General features: G+C 42.3%; 1 protein-coding gene across 2 annotated transcripts; it reads left to right on the top strand.

Annotated features, from left to right (window-relative positions):
- Nucleotides 248-8,459, top strand: MED18 (mediator complex subunit 18). 2 transcript variants are annotated; one of them, XM_005665139.3, is made up of 3 exons: nt 248-448; nt 1,010-1,151; nt 7,533-8,459. In XM_005665139.3, exons 2-3 carry the CDS (start codon nt 1,079-1,081, stop codon nt 8,084-8,086), a joined length of 627 nt encoding a protein of 208 aa, XP_005665196.1. In that variant the 5' UTR covers nt 248-448; nt 1,010-1,078; the 3' UTR covers nt 8,087-8,459. The 2 variants fall into 2 exon arrangements, with proteins under 2 accessions (XP_005665196.1, XP_003356288.1); XM_003356240.4 differs by having other exon boundaries at nt 260-435.

Here is a 24,704-nt window from a genome sequence, read left to right on the forward strand (position 1 = left end):
GCTCTCTTTTCCCCCTGTAAGTTCCAAAAGAATTCCTTGACAAAAACAACTCCAGGCCGTCACACTTGAAAAAAGGAAAATATTTTCCGGGAGGACTGCCTTTGATGTCAAGGTCCCCCTCACGCCCCGAGGAACGCGCTCAGGAAGGCCGCCCTCTTCCACGCAGAATCGCAGTTTGCGCATGCGCTTCTACTTGCCAGGCCGCAGAGATGATTTTTATGCCTTCCCGGCACCCTTACGTCGCAGAATGGTGATGTCAAGATTTGCGCGACGGAGACTTTTTGCCGGAAGTGGAGGGGAGAAAGTGTTGCACTCCACCGGGGGGTGGGGGTCTTCAAGTTCAGTGCTGGGGGCTAATTATCGCTAAAAAGCTCCGAGGTGCTCTGGTGGCTTCAGTTCCCTGCTTTGCCAGAAAAGGCTAGAACACGCGCGGAGGTGTGTTTTTGGTGTGAGTAGGCACGCGTCGATGGTGGGGTAGGAGGACCTCAATCGTCAGAAGAACTTCGCACTTCTGTCTGGCTCGCTTTCAAAGGCGTTTTGAACGCCTAGATTTTTGTCTGGTTTATCTCTGCCATGGACTTGCTCTGTATCCTTCCCTCCAACCCCCACCCAAAGTGTCAGTATCCTCATCTCCAAATTGAAGGGGAGTCACCTCTCAGTTCTATTATTTCACGGCTATTGTGTCATCTGAGCCACAAAGCCTTGGGGGTTAAATGTCGACCTCATTTTATAAGGAAGACATTGAATCCCAGGGTCAGCGGTTTGATGGCTTATTGCACAGGAAATTCTGAAACTGAAGGTTTCAGACCTTGAGACTGAAAGATTATAACTCCATGATCAGGCCTCCTTTGTGTATTTCTGTATCATCAATTCCTGAAACTGACTTATGGAAGTTGTTCAAAAAGTTCTGGATGAATGAATGAATCTTTTGATGTTAAGGCTAATGACCCAGGTAGATCTGGTGTCTCTCCATCTCTCTGATGTATTAACAAGCATAACTCTTTTCCAGGTGTGTCCTGTGCTTTATTTGACTGGGACTCTGAATCCGGTTCTGTTGCTTTCAACTTAAACAGATAGCATGGAGGCACCTCCAGTCACTATGATGCCTGTCACCGGGGGCACCATTAACATGATGGAGTACCTGCTGCAGGGTAAGTGAACTAGGGAGCTTAGATTACCTGATTTCCTCTTTTCTGTTCAGGTTCCATGGAGATGAAAGGCTAATATACAAAGGCTACATAATTTCTGGCACCTCTTTTTTTTTTTTTTTTCAATTTGGCTTTAATTATGGTCACAAACATATAGCATTAAACATTTTGAGCATAACATTTAGTAGTGTTAAATATGTTTGCATTGTTGTATAGCCAATCTCTAGAACTTTTTCATCTTGCAAAACTGAAACTCTGTACTCATTCTTCCTTTCCCCTCCCCCCAGCCCTTGGCAACAACTTTTCTACTTTCTTTTTTTTTTTTTCTTTTTTTATTTTCTTTTCTGCTGAACCTACGGCATATAGAAGTTCCCAGGCCAGGGATCGAACCCACACCACAGGAGCAGCTCTGGCAGCTACAATGACAACACAGGATGAGTAACCCACTGCACCACAGGAGAATTCCAAACCTTTCTACTTTCTGTTTCTAATTTTGACTACGTTAGATAACTTTATATGAGTGGAATCATATGGTATCTGTCTTTTTATGACTGGTTTATTTCACTTAGTATAATGTCCTCAGCGTTTACCCGTGTTATCACACGAGACAGGATCTCCTTTCTAAAGGCTGAATAATGTTCTATAGTATGTATATACCACATTTTCTTTATCTGTTCTTCTGTTGTTGGACATTCAGGTTGCTTCCACCTCTTGGTTAACATGGATAATGCAGTGAACATGTGTATGCAAATATCTCTTCCAAGATCCTGCTTTGAATTCTTTTGGTTAAATATCCAGAAGTGAAATTAATGGATCATATGATAATTTTATGATACTATTATTAATTCTTGTAGATCAGGAAATAGAATTGAAGTAACTTGCCCAGATGAGAAAGCTCAAAACTCAGTGTAATGATTTTCAGGAGGCCTTATAATGTTTCGCAAAAAAGTTTAGACTTTGAATTATCCATTTAAGAACTTAATATGGAAGTTCCCGTCATGGTGCAGTGGTTAATGAATCCGACTAGGAACCATGAGGTTGCAGGTTCGATCCCTGGCCTTGCTCAGCGGGTTAAGGATCTGGCGTCACCATGAGCTGTGGTGTAGGTTGCAGACACGGCTTGGATCCCACCGTTGCTGTGGCTCTGGCGTAGGCCGGCGGCTACAGCTCCTAGATTAGACCCCTAGCCTGGGAACTTCCATATGCTGGGGAGAGGCCCTAGAAAAGACAAAAAAAAAAAAAAAACTTAATATGAACGAAGTAGGGTTATTAACTTTCATTCTTCCAGCTGTCCCTCCTTCAGTCTTTTCCATCTTAGTAAGTGCCTGTCATTCACCAGTTGCTCAAGCTATGAATTCAGGAATCAATCTCCATTTTTTCACTTTATTCTCACCTATAGCTTATCTCTAGTTCTGTTTATTTTACTTCCAAAATATATATTAAATATGTCTTTTCTCCACATGCAATGGCTTGGTTTATCATCCTTTGAACTATTTTAGTAATTTTGTGCTTATTGCATTGCTTCCACTTTTGATCATCTGTCTCTTCTCACACAATAGTTCAACATCTTTTTTTGGGGGGAGGCAGTTTTTTAGGATCCTTAACCCACTGAGCGAGGCCAGGGATCGAACCCGCAACCTCATGCTTCCTAGTCAGATTCGTTAACCACTGCGCCACAACGGGAACTCCAGTTCAACATCTTTTTTAAAAAATGTTTTATTATTAAAAAATTCAGGGAGTTCCCGTCGTGGCGCAGTGGTTAACGAATCCGACTAGGAACCATGAGGTTGCGGGTTCGGTCCCTGCCCTTGCTCAGTGGGTTAACGATCCGCGTTGCCGTGAGCTGTGGTGTAGGTTGCAGACGCGGCTCGGATCCCGCGTTGCTGTGGCTCTGGCATAGGCCAATGGCTACAGCTCCGATTGGACCCCTAGCCTGGGAACCTCCATATGCCGCAGGAGCGGCCCAAAGAAATAGCAAAAAAAAAAAAAAAAAAAATTCAAACACAAAGAAAATAGAGACTGATAGAATGAACACTCAATTTCTGTCATCTTGATTGTACTTTCTGTTATTTTTTTCATGTTTGCTTTATCCTTTCTTTTTTTCCTGTCTTTAAATACAATTTCAGACTTCATAACATTTTACCTCTAAACACTTTCAGTATACAGCTCTGAAAAACAAGGGTTTTTCATAACCATAATACCATAATACCATCATAATACCATAATCCTTCATAACCATAATACCATCATTTTCTAAAAAAATTAAAATTTTTTTTTTTTTTTTAGGGCTGGACCCACGGTATATGGAAGTTCCCAGGGTAGGGGTCAAATCAGAGCCATAGCTGCCAGCCTACACCACAGCCACAGCAACACCAGATCCAAGCCACGTCTGCCACCTACACAGCTCATTGGCAACACCAGATCCTTAATCCACTGAATGAGGCCAGGGATCAAACCCACATCCTCATGGACACTAGTCAGATTCGTTTCCACTGAGCCGCGATAGGAACTCCCAACAATTTATGTATTTTTTTGTTATTATTATTATTTTTAATAGTTATTTCCCCAATACCCAACAATTTATTTTTAATGTCATCTAATATCTAGTCCATATTCAAAAGATTCCCCCATCTTGTCCCCAAACTGTGTTTGTATCCAGAATACAATCACATTTCACACATTACATTTGATAACTATGTCTCTTTTTTTTGGCCATGCCCATGGCATGTGGAAATTCCCAAGCCAGGGATCAACCCATGCCACCAGGCTGCAACTGTGGTTCGAGTTTGATGCCTGGCCCACGAACTTCCATATGCTGCTGATGCAGCCAAAAACAAAAAAACAAAAAGCAAAAAAATAACCTTTAGCATGGCTGTACATAAGGCCTGCATGTTATGGCCCATCCCAAATCCTCATTTCATTATCTTTTTCCTTCTCACTTACCACACTTCAGCCATACTCCTACTCTTTCATTTCTTTGCATTTCTCAGGCTCTTTCCTGTCTCTGGGCCTTTGCACTTGGTGATCCCTTTTTTCTAGCTCTTCAAATAGCCATCTCATTTTTATCCTTTAGGCTTCAGCTGTCATTCCCTTAGAGAAACATTCCCTGACTTCTCCATGCTCTCAGAGGTCTCCTCTACCTGTACCAGTTGCTCTATGTACCCTATATCCCATCTCCCTTTTATTTCCTTGTATTTCTGTTTATTTGTTTACCTTTTTTTTGACCATGCCCTCAGCACGCCAAAGTTCAGGTCTGGGATCCAGCTCCAGCCACAGCAGTGACAACTCTGGATCCTTAACCCATTGAGCCACCAGGGAACTCCTACTTACTTATTTTTTGCTTCCCCCACTAAAGTGTAATCTCCAAGAGGGCTGGGTCTCCTACTTCCTAGCATGTTGCCTGGCACAGCAGTTAGTAAGTGTATGTTGAATGAACCAGCACTTACAAAGCTGTTTAAATGTTTGAAGAAAGAAAAAACACGTTGAGTTATCAGCAGTGGAGAAAGAAAAATGCTGGGGAAGTCAATACAGGAGTTACCACTGTGGCTCAACGGGATCAGTGGTGTCTCTGGAGGGTTGGGACGTAGGTTCAGTCCCTAGCCTGGCACAGTGGGTTAAGGATCCAGTGTTGCCACAGCTGCAGCGTACATAAAACTGTGGCTCGGATCTGATCCCTGGCATGGGAACTCCATGCCATGGGGTCAATTGAAAAAAAATTAAAATGAATATATAATTTACATATCAAAAAATAACTTAGATAACCTGACCCCCTTGCTGTACAGTGGGAAAATTAAAAAAAAAAAAACTTAAAATAGGAGTAATAATGCTAAAAAATATATAAATCAGGAATGTGGAAAGAGATTGGAGGGAGATATGCAATTTTATTTAGGGTGATCAGAATAGAGATCTCTAGGAATTCCCGTTATGGCTCAGTAGGTTAAGAACCCAACATGGTGTCCATGAAGATGTAATTGATTCCTGGCCTTTCTCACTGGGTTAAGGATCTGGCATTGCCACAAGCTGTGGTGCAGGCCTGCAGCTACATCTCCTTTTTTTTTTTTTTTGTCTTTTCTAGGGCCCCTCCCACAGCATATGGAGGTTCCCAGGCTAGGGGTCTAATCAGACCTGTAGCCACTGGCCTACGCCACAGCCACAGCAACTCGGGATCCGAGCCGGGGTCTGCAACCTACACCACAGCTCACGGCAATGCCAGATCCTTAACCCACTGAGCAAGGCCAGGGACCGAACCCACAACCTCATGGTTCCTAGTCAGATTCCTTAACCACCGAGCCACGATGGGAACTCCTTTACTATATGGGGACTTCTATATGCTGCAGGTGCAGCTGTAAAAAGAAAGAAAAAAGGAAAAGAGATCTCTAATAAGGTGACATTTGAGCAAAGACCTAAATTGAGTGATGGGGTGAGACATGCAGGTGTCTGAGAGAAGAACATTCCAAGTGTAGGGACTAAGGGAAGGGTCTCTGAAGAGAAAAGCTTTTTGTCAAATACTTGGCATTTTCAAGAAATAGCAGGAAGATCACTGTGCTTGGAGAGAGTAATCTGGGAGATAGTAGAAGGAAATGATGTTGGGTGAGTAGCAGAGACCACAATATATAGGGCCCTATTGGCCGTAGTAAAGACTTTGGGGAGTTCCCGTTGTGGCTCAGCAGGTTGAGAACCCAACTAGTATCCATGAAGATGTGGATTTGATCCCTGGCTTCGCTCACTGGTTTAAGGATTAGGCATTCCTGCAAGCTGAGGCATAGGTCACAGATGCAGCTCGGATCCTGTGTGGCTATGGCTGTGGCATAGGCTGGCACTGCAGCTCCGATTCGACCCTAGCCTGGGAACTTCCATATGCCACGAGTGTGGCCCTAAAAAGACCAAAAGAAAAAAGACTTTGGGATTTACTCTGAATGACATGGGAAGCCATTAGAGGGTTCTGAGCAGAGAAGTGTCATTATCTGCCTCATGTCCTAAAAATCAATTGGCTGTTGTGTGGAGAAAAGAAGAAAGCAAGGATAGAAGCAGGGTGTTGCAGAGACCAGGCAAGAAATGAAGGAGACTTGGACTAGGTAGCAGTGATTAAGGGAGTGAGGAGAAGGGGTTGGATTCTGCATATATTTTAAAAATATGGATGGGATGTAGTATGTGGGAGAAAGAAAGGCGTCAAAGACGATCGTGTGGTTTCTGTTTGGGTAACTGGAAGCAGAGAGTTGCCTTTTACTATGATGAGAAAGACTGGAAGAAGGAGTAAGATTGTGGAGGAAAAATCAACAGGTTGCTATTAATATGTTAAGATGAAGATGTCTTTGGCATCCAAACGAAGAACTTTAAGCAGACAGTTGGATTTGCGTCTGTGAGATATAAATGTGGCAGTCCTCAGGGCATAAATGATGCTTAAACCATAGGGCTGAATTGGGTCACAGAGGGAGGAAGAGATTATTGATAGAGACGAAGACTGGGATTGAGTTCCAGGATCCTCCAATATTTAGGGAAGACGAGAAAGACCCAGCAAAGTTGACTTAAAAGGAATGGTCATTGAGTTAGCTGAAGAACCGAGAGAGTTGTGTCCCAGAGACCAAGGGAAGAACAGATTTGAGAACAGGTATAACAGCCATATGAAATGCTGTGAGGAGGATGAGTAAGATGAGAACAAAGATTAGTATATCTCCATGAAGCAATTCATTGTTTTTCACTTAAATATATTATATAAAAAGGAAAATTTTGGGGGAGTTCCCACTGTGGCTCAGCAATAATGAACCCAACTAGTATCCATGAGGATTCAGATTCAATCAGGGGCCCCGCTCTGGTGGGTTAAGGATCTGGCGTTGCCGTGAGCTGTGATGTAGATTGCAGATGCGGCCTGGATCCTTTGTTGCTGTGGCTGTGGTGTAGGCCAGAAGTTGCAACTCCAATTCAACCCTTAGCCTGGGAACTTCCATATGCCACAGGTGCAGCCCTAAAACAACAACAACAACAACAAAAAAGGAAAGTTTTTCTATAAATGAAATGTTTTTGTTTAATGAGAATAGGAGATAATTTTTGAAATAAATGACAACAAAACAGTATTATTATTCTAGGTAAAGAGTGTTGTCTCTTAGAAGCTCTAAGCCCAAAGCCTGCTGGAGATCAGCATTGTTAGAGAATGTCTTTGGTACTAGTCTCCTACCAAATAAGACAATGCAACAATTTGAAAAAGGATTAACTTGTTATGTAATTCCTTGGTCATATAACCCTTCTATAATCTCATATATGGGGCCTGTGTTTTACAAAGCACGACACTAAACTGTTTTGGCTTTTCATTTAAATTTTTTCCACCTTTTGCTGATTCCATCACCCAGAATGAAAGATAGAACTCAGTGGTGCTTTTCCCTTCTTTAGGAAGCGTTTTAGATCACAGCTTGGAAAGCCTCATCCACCGCCTTCGTGGTTTGTGTGACAACATGGAACCTGAGACTTTCCTTGACCATGAGATGGTATTCCTCCTTAAGGGCCAGCAAGCCAGTCCATTTGTTCTAAGGGCCCGGCGCTCTATGGATAGGACAGGGGCGCCCTGGCACCTGCGTTACCTGGGACAACCAGAAATGGGAGACAAGAACCGCCACGCCCTGGTGCGAAACTGCGTGGACATTGCCACATCTGAGAACCTCACTGACTTCCTGATGGAAATGGGCTTCCGCATGGACCATGAGTTTGTTGCCAAGGGACACTTGTTCCGTAAGGGCATCATGAAGATCGTTGTGTACAAGATCTTCCGCATCTTGGTGCCAGGGAACACAGACAGCACCGAGGCCTTGTCCCTCTCCTATCTTGTGGAACTAAGTGTTGTTGCACCAGCTGGGCAGGACATGGTCTCTGACGACATGAGGAACTTTGCAGAGCAGCTGAAACCTCTGGTTCACCTAGAGAAAATAGACCCAAAGAGGCTCATGTGACTCATGAATCTGTCCACCCTTGGGGCTTGTCTTCAGCTGTTACATAAAAGAAGGTGTTATAATTGCCCCCTCTCAACACTTCTAGCCAGGCATCCTTCCCTCGGGAAGGAGGACAGTGAGAACTTGGTTCTTTGCACTGTTTTCCTTACATGGGGGGTTCACTTTCGTGACAGCTTTCCTAAGTCAAAGGCTAAGGATCCCATGGAGAATCTATACAATCCCTCTGCATAAATGGGGATATAATCCTTCTGCATAAAAGGAGCTTCCGGGAAGAAAAATATCTTAATTGTTTTGCCATTTGTGTAAAAGGCAATAGAAATAGAGTGTGAAATAGAGGGTGAGTTTGTGTGGTAATAAAGGCTGTAGAGAGAAATGTCTGTCATTCTGATTCTTTACCCTATTACCCTGCTAATTTGAGGTGGACTCACTTCCAACTGGAGCAAAAAATATGACACTTTTTTGGGGAGTTCCCGTCATGGCGCAGCAGAAACGAATCCAACTAGGAAGCAAGAGGTTGTGAGTTTGATCCCTGGCCTCGCTCCGTGGGTTAAAGATCTGGCATTTCCATGAGCTGTGGTGTAGGTCACAGATGAGGCTCGGATCCTGCGTTGCTGTGGTCATGGTGTAGGCCAGTGGCTATAGTTCCAATTCAACCCCTAGCCTGGGAACTTCCATATGCCGCAGGTGTGGCCCTAAAAAAAAGACACATACACAAAAAAGACACTTTTTTGTTTTAATTTTGATAGAGATAATGGCTTTTACTTTTTATATAAGTTACATGTTTGTTGTTGAAAAAAATTTAAATACAAAAATAAAAGTAACCTGTAATCCAATTAGTCAAAGAGAGATACTATTTCTATCTTGTTTTATATCCATCTAGTCTTTATTTTTGGAAATTTATGTCTGAGATATATTTATTTTAGAAAAATATTCTGTATATACTGGTTTGTAATCTTTTTTGTTTATTTATCATTAACATCCTTCTAAGACTTGAGGCTACAGTGTTCTTTTGATTTTTGTTTTTGTTTGCTTTTTAAATGTGGCATATGGAGGTTTCTAGGCTGGGGGTCTAATTGGAGCTACAGTTGCTGGCACATGCCACAGCCACAGCAATGCAGGGTCCGAGCGGCATCTGCAACCTACACCACAGCTCACGGCAACACTGGATCCTTAACCCACTGAGCCAGGCCAGGGATTGAACCTGCAACCTCATGGTTACTAGTCAGATTCCTTTGCGCTGCACCATAACAGGAACTCCAGTGTTCTTTTGTTTAAAAAAAATTTTTTTTTATTGTGTTCATACTGTGTGTCAGTGCTATCCTAGGTGTTTTCAATATGTTAGTTTATTTAATCCTCACAACAGACCCATTTTATAAACAGGGAAATTGAGGTTCGGAGGGAGTAATTAGCTTTCTCTGAGCTACACAGCTGCAAATTAGCAGAACTTGTATTTAAATACTGATAACTGTAATTACTGTTTGTATCCTATTATTTGGATTTTCCATAACAATTGATTGCTTAACTTTGAGGTTTTTAGTTTTTTGGGGTTTTTTTTTTTTTTTTTTTTTTTTTTGGTCTTTTTAGGGCCGCATCCGCAGCATGTGGAGGTTCCCAGGCTAGGGGTCTAATCAGAGCTATTGTAGCCGCCGGCCTACACCACAGCCACAGCAACATGGGATCCAAGCCACATCTGCGACCTACACCACAGCCAGCTCACAGCAATGCCAGATCCTTGACCCACTTGGTGAGGCTAGGGATCAAACCGGCAACCTCTTGGTTCCTAGTCAGATTCGTTTCTGCTGCTCCCCGGAGGGAAATCCTGAGGTTTTTAGTTTGATCCCAATTTTTTGTTTATGTAAACTATCCTGTGATGCTGCTGCTTTTATTTATGTATTTATTTATTTGTTTATTGTCTTTTTTTACCATTTCTTGGGCTTCTCCTGTGGCATATGGAGGTTCCCAGGCTGGGGGTCTAATTGGAGCTGTAGCCGACAGCCTACGCCAGAGCCACGTCTGCAACCTACACCACAGCTCATGGCAATGCCGGATCCTTAACCCACTGATCAAGGCCAGGGATTGAACCCACAACCTCATGGTTCCTAGCTGGAATCGTTAACCACTGTGCCACAACGGGAACGCTGATGTTAGTGCTTTTAATCAAATTTTTGTTGTCACCTATGATGATTCTTTGGGATAAATTCTGAGTCAAAGAATATGCACTATTTTAAGTCTTCCGGCATGCATTGCCAAATGCCTTCCAGAAATGTCCCAGTTCTCACTCCCAGTTATCAATGAGGTTTCCAACATAGCTGCCAAAACTAGGTGTGACCATGAAAACTTGTTTTTCCCATTTGATGGTAAATGGTGAGTAGGAGTTTTTTTTAACTTTTTTTTTTTTTTTTTTTTTTTTTTTTTTAAGGGCCGCACCTACAGCTTGTGGAAGTTCCCAGGCTAGGGGTCCAATCGGAGCTACAGCTGCTGGCCTACGCCACAGCCACAGCACCATGGGAACTGAACTGTGTCTGCAGCCTACACCACAGCTCAAGGCAATGCCAGATCCCCAATCCACAGAGCCCCAACCCAGTGAGGCCAGGGATCAAACCTGCATCCTTATGGATACTAGTAGGATTTGATTCCATCATGCCACAATGGGAACTCCAAAACTTTTTTTTCGGTAGGGGTCGAATTGGAGCTGTAACTGCCGGCCTACACCAGGGCCATAGCAACTTGGGATCCGAGCCATGTCTGCAACCTATACCACAGCTCACGGCAATGCCGGATCCCTAACCCACTGAGCAAGGCCAGGGACCGAACCTGCAACCTCATGGTTCCTAGTCGGATTCGTTAACCACTGCGCCACGACAGGAACTCCCAAAACTTTTTTTTTAATGGCTGCACCCAAGGCATGTGGAACTTCCTGGGCCAGGGTTCGAATCTGAGCCACAGCTGGGATCTGTGCCACAGCGATGTTGGATCCTTAACCCTCTGTGCTGGGCTGGGGATCAAATTGGTGCCTCTAGAGAGACAAGCTGGATTATTAACCCACTGCACCACAGTGGGAACTCCAGTGATAACTAGTTTTAATTTTCTTTTAAAAATATTCATCAATGAGGTTTAAATTTTCATGTTTATTAAAGGACATTTTTTTCTTGTGTGAATTGCTTTTTCTTTACTGATTGTTCAGCTCTTCTTTATTAATTTGTAAACAGCTTTCATATAATTTCCCATTCATTGTTTGACTTTTAATTTAATGGATTTTTTTTTTTTTTTGGCCACACAAGTGTCCTGCAGAAGTTCCTGGGCCAGTGACTGAACCCACGCCACATATTGCAACCCAAGCCACATCAGTGACAACATTGGATCCTTAATCCGCCACCATGGAACTCCTAATTTAATGGATTTTTTTAAATTAATTCTTAGTGGGATAAATATTGATCATTTCAATACTTAAAAAAATTGCTGTTGAAGTATAGTAGATTTACATTGTGTTGTTAATTTCTGCTACACAACAAATTGATTCAGTTATACATATACATGTGTGCTTTTTTTTTTTTTTTGCTTCTTAGGGCCACACCTGTCTGGATATATGCCCAGGAGTTGGATTGCTGGATCTTATGATAATCTATCCTTAGTCTTCTGAGGAACCTCATCCTTAGTTTTCTGAGGAACCCGACTAGAATCCATGAGGATACAGATTTGATCCCTGGCTTTGCTCAGTAGGTTAAATGTTGACGCAAGCTGTGGCATAGTTTGCAGATAAAGCTCAGATCTGGTGTTGCTGTGGCTATGGCGTAGGCTGGCAGCTACAGGTCTGATTTGACCCCTAGCCTGAGAAACTTCCATATGCTTCAGGTACCACCCTAGAAATACAAAATAAAATTGTCTTTTTTTTTTTTTTTTTTAGGGCCACACCCATGGCATATGGAGGTTCCCAGGCTAGGGGTCTATTTGGAGCTTTTGCTGCCAGTCTACACCACAGCCACAGCAACGCCAGATCTGAGCCACATCTGTGATCTACACCACAGCTCATGGCAACGCCAGATCCTTAACCCACAGAGCAAGGCCAGGGATCAAACCCACAACCTCATGATTCCTTGTCAGATTTGTTTCCACTGCACCACTACAGGAACTCCCTTGACTTTTTATTTTTTCACTTTCTTGGGCAACGCTTGTGACATATGGAGGTTCCCAGGTTAGGGGTCAAATTGGAGCTGCAGCTGCTGGCCTTCCCCACAGCACAGTAGCACAGGATCCAAGCCAATTCTGCAACCTACACCTCAGCTCACCGCAGTGCTGGATACTTAACCCACTGAGCAAGGCCAGGGATTGAACCCACATCCTCATGGATACTAGTCTGGCTCGTTACCACCAAGCCACAACGGGAACTCCTAAATTTTGACCTTTTAATTTGGAATCTTATTTAGAAAGTCTTTATTTACACCTGGGTAACAGATTTTCCTGTATTTGCTAATACTAGCTTTATAGTTTTACCTTTCACATTTAGGTCTTTAATCCATCTGGAGTCCCTCTTTAATGTTTCACGTAAAAAGCCAGCTTTTTTCTCTGTGCAGTGAATTAGTTTGTCTATTACCATCTGGAAAAAAAATTGGAGTTCCCATTGTGGCAAGTGGAAATGAATGCGACTAGTAACCATCTGGAAAAAAATCTTTCCAGTGCTTTGCGATGCAGTCTTTATCACTTATTAATTTCCCATGTGTATACTTTATTTCTAAGCTCTCCAATATAGGCCATTGGTCCTTTTGTTTCAGTGCCAGCAACACAATATTTTTATTACTGTGGCTTTGTGGTAGAGCCAGTTCTACCAGTAGGGCTAGTCTCCCTAGTTTTATTTCCCCCTAAAAATAGACTTAACTTTCATAGCCCTTTGTCCTTTCATATTCATTTTAGAGTCAGTTTTAGTTTCTCAACATTACTTCTGGAATTTTTATTGGAATTTCATTGAATGCATATAAATTAATTTGGAGGGGAAGTGACTTCTTTGCATGGAACACTCCCTTGCCAGACTTCTATGAGGCAGGCTTCCTTTTCCCCTTTCAGGTCTCTGCTGAAATGTCAGATAAGCCTTCCCTGACCATCCTAAATGAAGCAATACACTCACTCCTCATCACTCGTTCTTTATTTGATTTAATCTTTTTCATAGCATTTGTTACTATCCAACTTTAGATTATTTATTTACTTCTTCTCTATTAAAAATATAAGATTCATGAGGTTAGGTGCTTTGTTTGTTCTCTGCTCTATCCCTAGTACCCAAAACAATGCCTGGCCTATGGTAGCCAATCTGAATACTTGTTAAACAAATGAATATTACCTTTTGGTTTTTTGTTTGTTTGTTTGTTGTCTTTTTAGGCCTGCAGGTGCAGTATATGGAAGTTCCCAGGATAGGAGTCAAATAGGAGCTGCCTACACCACAGCCACAGCAACACCAGATCTACACTGTGTCTTCAACCTACACTGCACCTCGCAGCAAAGCCTATTTTCCATGTCTGTATCTCTGCTATACTTCCTAAAAAATTTCCTCAACTTTATTTTCCATTCTTTCTACTGGGCTCTGACTTCTGCTTTCATGATTTTTCATGTCAAAGAACTTTTTTTCCTCTTCTGAATATTCTTTCCTGCTATTGTTTCATATATTCAGGTATCTTTTCCTTTATTTGAGGATATGCATGTTAGTTTTTAAAGTTTTCTTTTCTCTGCAGTGTCTCAGTTTCTTCTGTTTCTTTCTTTGGTTTGTTTTCAGCTCTTTCTTTCCTGTTAGAAGAAAGCCTTATGTCTGGTATTCCTTGGCTTTCAGCTCATGAATATCTTGAGGAATTAGGAGTTTCCCTTGTGGTGCAGTGGGTTAAGAATCCAACTGCAGGAGTTCCTGTCATGGAGCAGTGGAAATGAATCCGACTAGGAACCATGAGATTTTGGGTTCAATCCCTGGCCTTGCTCAGTGGGTTGAGGAGTTAAGGATCCAGCGTTGCCATGAGCTGTGATGTAGATCCCAGACCTGGCTCGGATCTGATGTTGCTGTGGCTATGGTGTAGCTCTGTTTCAACCCCTAGCCTGAGAACCTCCATATGCCACGGGTGTGGCCCTAAAAAAAAAATCTGACTTCAGTGGCTTGGGTCACTGCAGAACTTCGGGTTTGATCCCAGGCCTGGCACAGTGGCTTAAAGGATCCAGCATTGCTGCCACCGTGCCATAGGTCGCAGCTGTAGCTTGGATTCAATCCCTGACCTGGGAACTTCCATATGCCATGGGGTGACCATAAAAAAAATTTTTTTAAGTTAGAAAACTAAAAGCTTTTTGGAAACTCTTTGCATGAAGAGGAGAATCATTGACCATGAAGTTAATTGTCTATGAACCAATGACCATGAGGAACCATTAACAGGAAGAACTCAATGCCATTGTATTTATTTATTTATTTTTATTTTTTCATGACATGCAGAGTTCTCGGGGGCCAGAGATAGAACCTGCCACACAGCAGTGACCAGAGCCACTGCCGTGACAATGCCAGATCCTTAATCTGTTGAGGCACATGGAAACTCCAAAGCCACTATTTTTAGATCTTTCATATTGAGCTTTATTTCCCCCAAAGAAGAAGACTCGTCTCCCCAGGAAGTAAAGGTTGGCTATCAGAATTCTGGGAGCAGAGTGTAGGAAAAGTCATCCTTTTTTGGTATGATGCCCTTAACTATGCCTAGTGGCTTGTTTTACTGCAGAGATTTTTTACACTCTCCAGCGAATAAACGGCCATACTTCTGCTGAGATGGAGGAGGGGCAGTCACCTAGGGGGTACAGTGAAGGAAGGCAATTGGACTTCACTTAGTCCTTCTTCTTTTTCTTCTTCTTCTTCTTTTTTTTTTTTTTTTGTCATTTTAGGGCTGTACCCTCAACATATGGAAGTCCCTAGGCTAGGGGTTGAATCAAAGCTATGACTGCCGGCCTACAACACAATCACAGCAACATGGGATCCGAGCCACATCTGCAACCTACACCATAGCTCATGGCAACACCAGATCCTTAATCCACTGAGTGAGGTCAGGGATCGAACCCATGTCCTCCTGGATCCTAGTCAGGTTCATTAACCACTGAGCCACGAAGGGAACTTCCAACTTGTCCTTATTTTAACTGTTCTTCACCCCCACTTCCAGGGGTACCAGTGGTTAATTCCCGAATATATCCAGGCTGCTTCTCAGCTTTCTCCAGGTACTGGTCTAGGATTCAGCACCTATTAACGTGCATTTATGTGCTTTCTCACCTGCAAATTCTTTTTTTTTTTTTTGTCTTTTTGTCTTTTTGCCATTTCTTGGGCCGCTCCCGCGGCATATGGAGTTTCCCAGGCTAGGGGTCTAATCGGAGCTGTAGCTGCCAGCCTATGCCAGAGCCACAGCAACGCGGGATCCGAGCCGCATCTGCAACCTACACCACAGCTCATGGCAATGCCGGATCGTTAACCCACTGAGCAAGGGCAGGGATCGAACCCGCAACCTCATGGTTCCTAGTCGGATTCGTTAACCACTGTGCCACGATGGGAACTCCTCACCTGCAAATTCTATTGTACTTATTACCCCTTCTTCCTTTTCTTATGCTTTAAAATAATCTTTTACTGAAGTTTTGGTGGGATGGGTCTGGGATGGGAGGAAGTAGAAAGGAAAATTACATGCATGAGAAATCACAGCCATTGTCTTTATCCAGAACTCTTTAGTTGTTTTTTAAATAAGATTATACCAGTCATAGTCTACTATTTATGGACAGGAAAGTTACTTGGATTTTTCTGTGTTTCATCAGCAAAATGGAGAAAATGATGGTACCTACTTTACATTACTGAGAGGATTAAGCAAAATACAATACGTAGGAGTTCCCTTGTGGCACATCAGGTTGAGGACAGAGCGTTGCCACTGCAGCCTCTCAGGTCACTGCTGTGGTGTGGGTTCAGTTCCTGGCCCAGGGATTTCCACATGCCATCGGTGCAGCAAAAAAAATAAATAAATAAATAGTTTTTTAAGAGGTAAATTTTTTCCAGATTTTTTAAAATCTCTGGAATTGGAATGTTTAACACAAGGTCAAATATGTTGAGAACATTCAATAAACAATTATTTAGGTTCATTGAAATATGGTAATACAGGGAACACACTTTACAGAGTACTTGAAACAAGGTGTGCAGTAAATGTGGAAGACAGGATTATTCGTATGCACACTAAGCCACATTTAACATTCCAAAACCTGCTTATTCTATTTAATTCAATCTTGCGTCCCTTCTACATTAGGAGAAGGAGATCGACCTTACTCTCTTTGAAGTTATATGATGTTCTGTAGAATAGATGTCCCATTTAATCATTCCTCCCTGGAGAGACATTTATTTTTCAAACTTTTTCCTACAATACCAATAGTAAAGACTCATAATATATCCTCATACACTTGTGTTAGTATTTTCTATAAGATAAAGACCTAGGAATGTAATCACTCTATCACACTCATATGGAAAGTGTCGAATAGGAATTTCCAGAGTAAAAGAGGCACATGAGTAATTAATCAGGATCCTCATATAGGCAGAAAATCTGTAATTGTGGAAAGAAAGCTAGACTTGAAGATAGATGATCTAAATCGCCACGGTAGGAGCTCCCGTCGTGGCACAGTGGTTAACGAATCTGACTAGGAACCATGATGTTGCGAGTTTGATCCCTGGCCTTGCTCAGTGGGTTAACGATCCGGTGTTGCCGTGAGCTGTGGTGTATGTCGAAGACTCGGCTAGGATCCGCGTTGCTGTGGCTCTGGCGTAGGCCAGTGGCTACGGCTCCGATTCGACCCCTAGCCCTGGAATCTCCATATGCCGCAGGAGCAGCCCAAGAAAAGGCAATAAATAAATACATAAATAAATAAATAAATAAATAAATAAATAAATAAATAGCTAGCTAGTTAGCTAGCAATGGTAACTCATCTGGGAAAATACTGTTTGTTCTTTCACTGATTCAAAATGTTGTACTGAATCCTACCTAATCTGTGCCAGGTAGTGTTAGAGACTGAGGATACAGAGATGAGTAAGATGAGTAAATTTCTTGCCCTCAAGAAATTTATAGTAATCGGTAGGGAGATGGACACAGAAACAGATGCCATGTGCTCACTGTGTGACCTTGAGAAGTTGTTTAACCTGAATGTCTGTTTCTTTCCCTGTGAAATGGGCAATAGTCCTTATACCATAGGGTTGTTGTAAAGATTACATAAAATAATGTATGAGATGTGCCCTGTACGGTGGCTGGCACATGGTGGGCACTCAATAAATGGAAGCTATTTTTATTGTTTTTGTAATAGGATGATTCTAACAAGAAATTTGTTACTGTTGCTGTGATAGAAGCTGCTGTGTGTTCTACCTCTTTGATCTCATTTGTAAGTTTTAACTGAGTTGTTAAAAAGTTAATAATATAGCATATACAAAGTGGCACTAGGTAAATATGAGTTTCTTTTCTCGCCTTTTTATGTTCAGACAAGGGGTAAATAAGCAGATGGAAAGCAAACATCCATATGTTTGAACGCAACAGTGCAAACATTATATGTTTGAACACAACAATGATCTTCCTGGTCCATGTGTCACAGAGCCAATTCTGGGCACTTCCTTAGCTACATGGATTTCACCTCTGGCTGTATCTGAACATCTGGAAAGAGGCTGCACACCTCCCTGCCCACAACCACAAATAATCACCAACATAGGATGTTGATATGGCCCATGGCTGATGGCGACCTCCTGCAAGGGATTTTTTTTTTTCTCCTAGTTTACAAAGCACAGCAGAGCTTGTACCCCATCCTTAATAGGGGTCACTTATTTGCTTGACACTGACTTTTATGAAATGGTTTCTTTCCCACTTAGATGTAAAACAAAAATTAAAGGAGGAGGTATTTCTCTTTTTTTTTTCTTTTTCTTTCTTTCTGTTTTTTTTGTTTTGTTTTGTTTTGTTTTTGTTTTTTTTTTTCCTCACCACAGTGTACAGCGGCTTGCTGTGGGTTCTCAGTTCCCAGACCAAGGACTAAACCCAGGCTGAAGCAGTGAAATCACCAAGCCATAACCACTAGGCCACCAGGGAACTCCCAAGGAGGTATATCTTGATATGAAAAATTATCAGCTTTAGCTACTAATTAAATTTTAAGATAATTCTAGAGGCAAATTAAAGCAGATTTAAGTGGTAGAAGAGTATAAATATTTGGGGTGGGTTCTCTATTTAGAGATTAATATTGTTTAATAACTAGACACATATTTTATTTTTTCCTCCCTGTTTCTTTACTTCCCTAGAGGGTTTTAAAAGCACTGATGTTTAGGAGTTCCCATTGTGGTTCAGCGGTAATGAACCTGACTGGTATCCATAAGGCCCCGCTCAGTGGGTTAAGGATCTGGCATTGCTGTGAGCTGTGATGTAGGTCACAGGCGTGGCATGGATCTAGCATTGCTGTGGCTTCGGCATAGGCTGGCAACTACAGCTCTGATTCAACCCCTAGCCTGGGAACCTCCATATGCCCCAGGTTTCGGCCCTAAATTTATAAAGAAAGAAAGAAAGGAAGGAAGGAAGGGAAGAAGGGAGGGAGGAAGAAGAAAGAAAGGAAGAAAGAAAGCACTGATGTTTATTTCTCTTCTCTGGTTGTATGCCCGGCCGGCTATGAAGATTGTAACACATTCCCCTGGGTTTTTACAAGCTGACTTTCCTTGCAAAGATGGTTTGGTGCAATGATCTAGAGCCCATGTTTTGGAGTCAGGCAGACCAGGATTTGAATTCCAGCTCAGCTCTTTTATTTATTAGCTGTGGGATCTCAGGCAAAAATCTCTGAAGCACAGTTTGGTCATCTGTAAAATAGGCAATATTAGTAATAATAATTATCATTAGTAATGATACTAGCGTTATATAATGAACATGGGTTAAAAGAGATAATATATGTAAATTCCTCAACACAGTCCCATGATACATTCTTTCAGTTTTTATTTAATGATCATGATCATTTTTATTTTCATTAAGGTGCTTCATGCCCTGCTTGGCACATGGCTGACGCTCAAAACTTGGTAGCTATTATGATAAATTACCTGTGGTTTCTACCTGCCAGGCTTATGGTTTTGTTCTTTAATTTTTTAATTTGTTAGTGAGTAACATGATCTTTAGCCCAGTACTTAGAAACTTTCCTCCTTGTCTCTGTAACTCTGACAATGCTTGGCACCATTCCTGGCCCATAGTAAGCATTCAGTACATCGCTGTTGAATCATATTCAATTGAACTGAACATCCATTCAGATATTAGCACAAGGGCTGTATCACTAAATAGCTGCCATTCCAAAAAGGAGAGGCAGTGCTGACACAGACATGCTCACACAGTTTGTAAGCCATGATTTCGACTTCCTGAATAGCAGGCATCTCAGTTAATATTCCATTCCAGTCACATGACCCTTCAAAGGAACAGACAGACTAATAGATATATCTAGTTTAGCAGCTAAGAGAATGAGCTTTGGTCTGGGTAGATCCAGACTTATATCCTGGCTCCAGCACTGTCCAGGGGGTCACTTACTTAATCTCTCTGAAAACCTCAGTTTTCTCATCTGTGAAAGGGGATAATCATATCCCCTTTCTCATCAGGTTATGGTGCGAATAGTGTCTTCCGTGTGCTCTTCCCTTTTCCTGGAACAGTGCTCCCCTGTCCTGCACTCCTGCCTTTTCAGCTCAACTGTCACTTTTTCCAGAAAGCCTTCCCTGCTGCCCATGGTAGGTTGGGTTGACTGTTATACTCTCACTACAGAACCTGCCAATTACCCTTTGTAATTACTTCTTCAACTACTCACTTCCTTTCTAGATTGTGAACTCCCACAGGACAGGGATGGTGTCTGATTCACTCATTCCTTTGTCCCCAGTGCCTAGCAGTCCTTTGGTACATAATTTTGGGTGGACTCTATTTGTTAACCGAATGAAATGATGAGATAATATTGCATATAAACACAGAGGCTAACATTTAGCAAGCTCTCAATAAATGACATATATTATTGTCAACAACATAAGTTATTGGTGCTATGTTGCTTATTGTTTATTGGTGCTATATTGTTTATTAACCTTGAGAAGACTAATATAGAGAGAAAAGCAACAAATTAGAGACAGGTGTCATAATCCAGTTTTCTATCTCATTTGTTTTATGTCTTGGCCAAATCTTTTTTTTTCCATTTTTAGGGGTGCACCTGTGGGCATATGGAAGTTCTCAAGCTAGGGGTCAAATTGGAGCTACAGCTGCCGGCCTACACCACAGCCACAGCAATGCAGGCTCAGAGCCATGTCTGTGACCTACACCACAGCTCATGGCAATGCTGGATCCTTAACCCCCTGAGTGAGGCCGGGGATCAAACCCATGTCTTCATGGATCCTAGTCGGGTTTGTTACCGCTGAGCCACAACAGGAACTCCCCCAAATCTTTGTTCTTCTCATTTTTCCACTATTAAAATGAACATAAAATTTACCCTTGTGTCCAGCTTAGCTTGCTCCTTATACAGTCTTCCCCTTTCCAAACTACACCTGACAGGCTATCCTGTGTATGCCCAGAATTTCTAGGCAGGGATCCTATACTGCTCTAGTGCTCCTCTGCTTTCTCAGCTGCTCGCTGTTGACCCCTGGCCCGAGTCTATTCTGACCCTGTCTATCCCCTCAGTTTGTTACATCAATTGACTACCTCCCAGCTTCCAGCCTAGATCTACATTCATTTCATAATAAAGTCCAAAACCTTTAAGGTGCTAATTGGAGCCTCATCTTCTTCCCACCTTCCCCTTCGAAGTGCTCCAGCCACCAGGATTTCCTGAAGTTTCCTGGAGACACTATTCTCCCTAATTCAAGGCCTTTGGACCTGCCAGTCCCTCTGCTGGGAACATTGTTCCCTACTCTATCAAGCTCACTTCTACTCAACCTTCATACTTCAGCTTTAACATCACTTCTTTAAGGAGCATTCTATGCTTCCCATGGAAGAAATTAGATTTCTTTGTTATATGTTATATTCCTTGTAGATCTGATGTGATATGTTGTCAGAGCTTCACATTATAAAAGAGAAATTAAGACCCTAAACTTAAATGTGAAATTTCTGTCTGGAAAGCAATTTAAAAATTGTAAAACACTGTGGGCCAAATCAAAACACCTGTAGGTTAGTGACCACCTGTAGCCTGTTTGCAACCTGAGCTGTTCAACCTTTGGCTATACTTGGTAACTATTCCTGTGTTAATCATCACTCTATTAACTGTCCACTCTGTGCTAGGCACTGTGGTTGGTGCTTTACTTTACGTAGATGACTTCATGTAATACCCCAAACCCCCTGTGAGGTCAAATAAGGTTAAGACAGGTTAAGGCACTTGCCCAAGTTCACAGGCCATAAGTCATGGAGCCAGGTGTCAAAAGTCTTTTCACTGACTACTATGTGTCTGGGCACAATCTGTCAGTTTAGAATGGGAGAGACTTCTGAAGTTTTCCCAATGACAACTATTAATATTTACCCTGTATTCCCTATGTATCAGGCATTGTGTTAAGTACTCTACATGATCTGATTCAATTCTCACATCTGTTCAAAGGAGCTTCTGTTAGCATCTGTGTATTATAGCTGAGGAAACTGAGGTATAGAACAGGTATCTGATTATCCAAGGTTAAGTCAGGATTCAAGCCTAGACAATAAGATCCCACAGTCCCTACACTAAGGAACTCCTATCACCAGTTTGGGTTTTTGGCAGAGTAGTAGGCTTATGGGCAAAGGGAAAATTTTATTTTATAAGTCCTTATTTCTCCAATCCTCATCCCCAAAGAGGATTTAATACGATCCCTGTGGGTTATTTCTATGAACCTGCTGTTGAGAGATGTGGCCTGCAGGTGGCAGCAACATTCAGTCTCAGTTTTGCAATGATCAGTGCAAAGGGGAGGACGCTGTAAAGAGCAAGTCATTCATTTGCATGTCGTTCTCTGATTGGCCCAGTTAATTCTTTGCAAGTTAATTGGACTTGGTTCTCAGCCCACTGAGGACTGCCAGGCTTTTGGAGCCCTTTACAGTTGTAAAAGAAAAGATCCCTGATTTGAAACCATGGTGAAGTCATTCAGTCCAACAACCAATGTGATTTTCAACTGTGTTAGATAGAACCATGTTTCCATGATCCCCAACTCTTTTCGATATCTTAGCTTTAAAAAAAAAGTTCCCTATTTTATTGTTGCTTTTAAAGTACAGTAATGTGTACATTTAAGGAAAAATTCAGTAACACAAAAGGGTACACAATGTAGCATTAATTTATCATGTTCAAAAAGCTTATATCGGAGTTCCCGTCGTGGCGCAGTGGTTAACGAATCCGACTAGGAACCATGAGGTTGCGGGTTCGGTCCCTGCCCTTGCTCAGTGGGTTAACGATCCGGCGTTGCCGTGAGCTGTGGTGTAGGTTGCAGACGCGGCTCGGATCCCGCGTTGCTGTGGCTCTGGCGTAGGCCGGTGGCTACAGCTCCGATTGGACCCCTAGTCTGGGAACCTCCATATGCCGCGGGAGCGGCCCAAGAAATAGCAACAACAACAACAAAAGACCAAAAGACAAAAAAAAAAAAAAAAAAAGCTTATATCTTCTTCTGGGTATAGACTATAGATATAAGGGTATATGCACATATCCTTTAAAAAATAAAAAAATAAATGATAGGAGTTCCCGTCGTGGCGCAGTGGTTAACGAATCCGACTAGGAACCATGAGGTTGCGGGTTCGGTCCCTGGCCTTGCTCAGTGGGTTAACAATCCGGCGTTGCCGTGAGCTGTGGTGTAGGTTGCAGACGCGGCTCGGATCCTGCGTTGCTGTGGCTCTGGCGTAGGCTAGTGGCTACAGCTCCGATTCAACCCCTAGCCTGGGAACCTCCATATGCCGCGGGAGCGGCCCAAGAAATAGCAACAACAACAACAACAAAAGACAAAAAGACAAAAATAAATAAATAAATGATAACTTGAAACTATAAACTTCTAGAAGAAAATTTGGGGGAACTTTTTGTGATTTCCCATTAGGCAAAGATTTCTTAAATATGACATGATTCACAAGAGAAAAAAATGGACAAATTGGACTTAAATTTTTTTAAAAAAAATTCTGCTCTGTGAAAAATACTGTTAAGAGAATGAAAAGACAAATCACAGACTGGGAGAAATATTTGCAAATCACTTATCTGATAAAGGTCTTGTACCTAGAATATATAAAGAATTCTCACAACTCAATAGTAAGAAAATAAACAATCCATTATAAGACTGGGCACAAAGAGTTCCCATCATGGTGCAGCGGAATCAAATCTGATTAGGAACCATGAGGTTGCGGGTTCGATTCCTGGTCTCTCTCAGTGGGTTAAGGATCTGGCGTTGCCGTGAGCTGTGGTGTAGGTTGCAGACGAGGCTCGGATCCCACCATCGCTGTGGCTCTGGTGTAGGCCGGCAGCAACAACTCTGATTAGACCCCTAGCCTGGGAACCTCCATATGCCACTGGGGTGGCCCTAAAAGGTTAAAACATACACACACACACACACACACACACACACACACAAGAATAGGCACAGGACAAATGCAAATACTTCACTAAAAGAAGATGTACAGGGGAGTTCCGGTTGTGATGCAGCCAGCGGAAAGAAATCTGATTAGGAACCATAGGTTGTGGGTTCAATCCCCGGCCTTGCTCAGTGGGTTGAAGATCCAGTGTTGTGGTGAGCTGTGTTGTAGGTTGCAGACACTGCTGAGATCTGTCATGGCTGTGGCTGTGGCTGTGACTGTGGCCTGCAGCTGTAGCTCCAATTTGACCCCCTAGCCTGGGAACATCTATGTGCTGCATGTGCAGTCCTAAAAAGCAAAAATAAAAAATAAAATAAAATAAAATAAAAACAGCACAAGGGAATATTTGGGAGTGATGGAATAGTTATGTAGATTGTTACGGTGGTGGTTACTCAGGTATATGCATTTGACTCATAGAACTGAATACCAAAAAGAATGAAATTTATTGGATTTTTTAAAAACTTTAAAAAACAGGAGTTCCCGTTGTGGCTCATTGGTTAACGAATCCGACTAGGAACCATGAGGTTGTGGGTTTGATCCCTGGCCTTGCTCAGTGGGTTAGGGGTACGGCATTGCCGTGAGCTGTGGTGTAGGTCGCAGACGAGGCTCGGATCCCGTGTTGCTGTGGCTCTGGTGAAGGCCGGTGGCTACAGCTCACAGTAGACCCCTAGCCTGGGAACCTCCATATGCTATGGCAGCGGCCCAAGAAATAACAAAAAAAAAAGACAAAAACAAAAACAAAACAAGACAAAACCCAATACTTCACTTACGCACCAAAACCATTGATTTCAGGTTGGCATGACAGTTGTTGACATAAATAGTTTTTCCCGACTCCCCACCCTCACCCCCCAAAAAATGTTGAATGTTGCACACTGCTCCGACCACACTTGCTTTTTTTTTTTTTAAATAGAGAAATACTGAAAGCAGGCAAATAAACAGAGGTTTATATAATACCCAAGCACCTTTCACTGACTTTGTAAAATCTTAACATTTTGCCTAATTTTCTTAGGGTCTTTTCTCTCTCTCTTTCTTTTTTTCTTTTTTGTCTTTTTAGGGCTGCTCCCTCAGCATAT

This window comes from Sus scrofa, chromosome 6, assembly GCF_000003025.6.
Source record: "Sus scrofa isolate TJ Tabasco breed Duroc chromosome 6, Sscrofa11.1, whole genome shotgun sequence".
Lineage (NCBI taxonomy): Eukaryota > Metazoa > Chordata > Mammalia > Artiodactyla > Suidae > Sus > Sus scrofa.

Bases quoted from the DNA above. Each gene is read 5' to 3' on its own strand.
- MED18 (XM_005665139.3), top strand. From the start codon at position 1,079: ATGGAGGCACCTCCAGTCACTATGATGCCTGTCACCGGGGGCACCATT. The intron at 1,152-7,532 runs GTAAGTGAACTA...TCCCTTCTTTAG, and splicing joins GATGGAGTACCTGCTGCAGG to GAAGCGTTTTAGATCACAGC.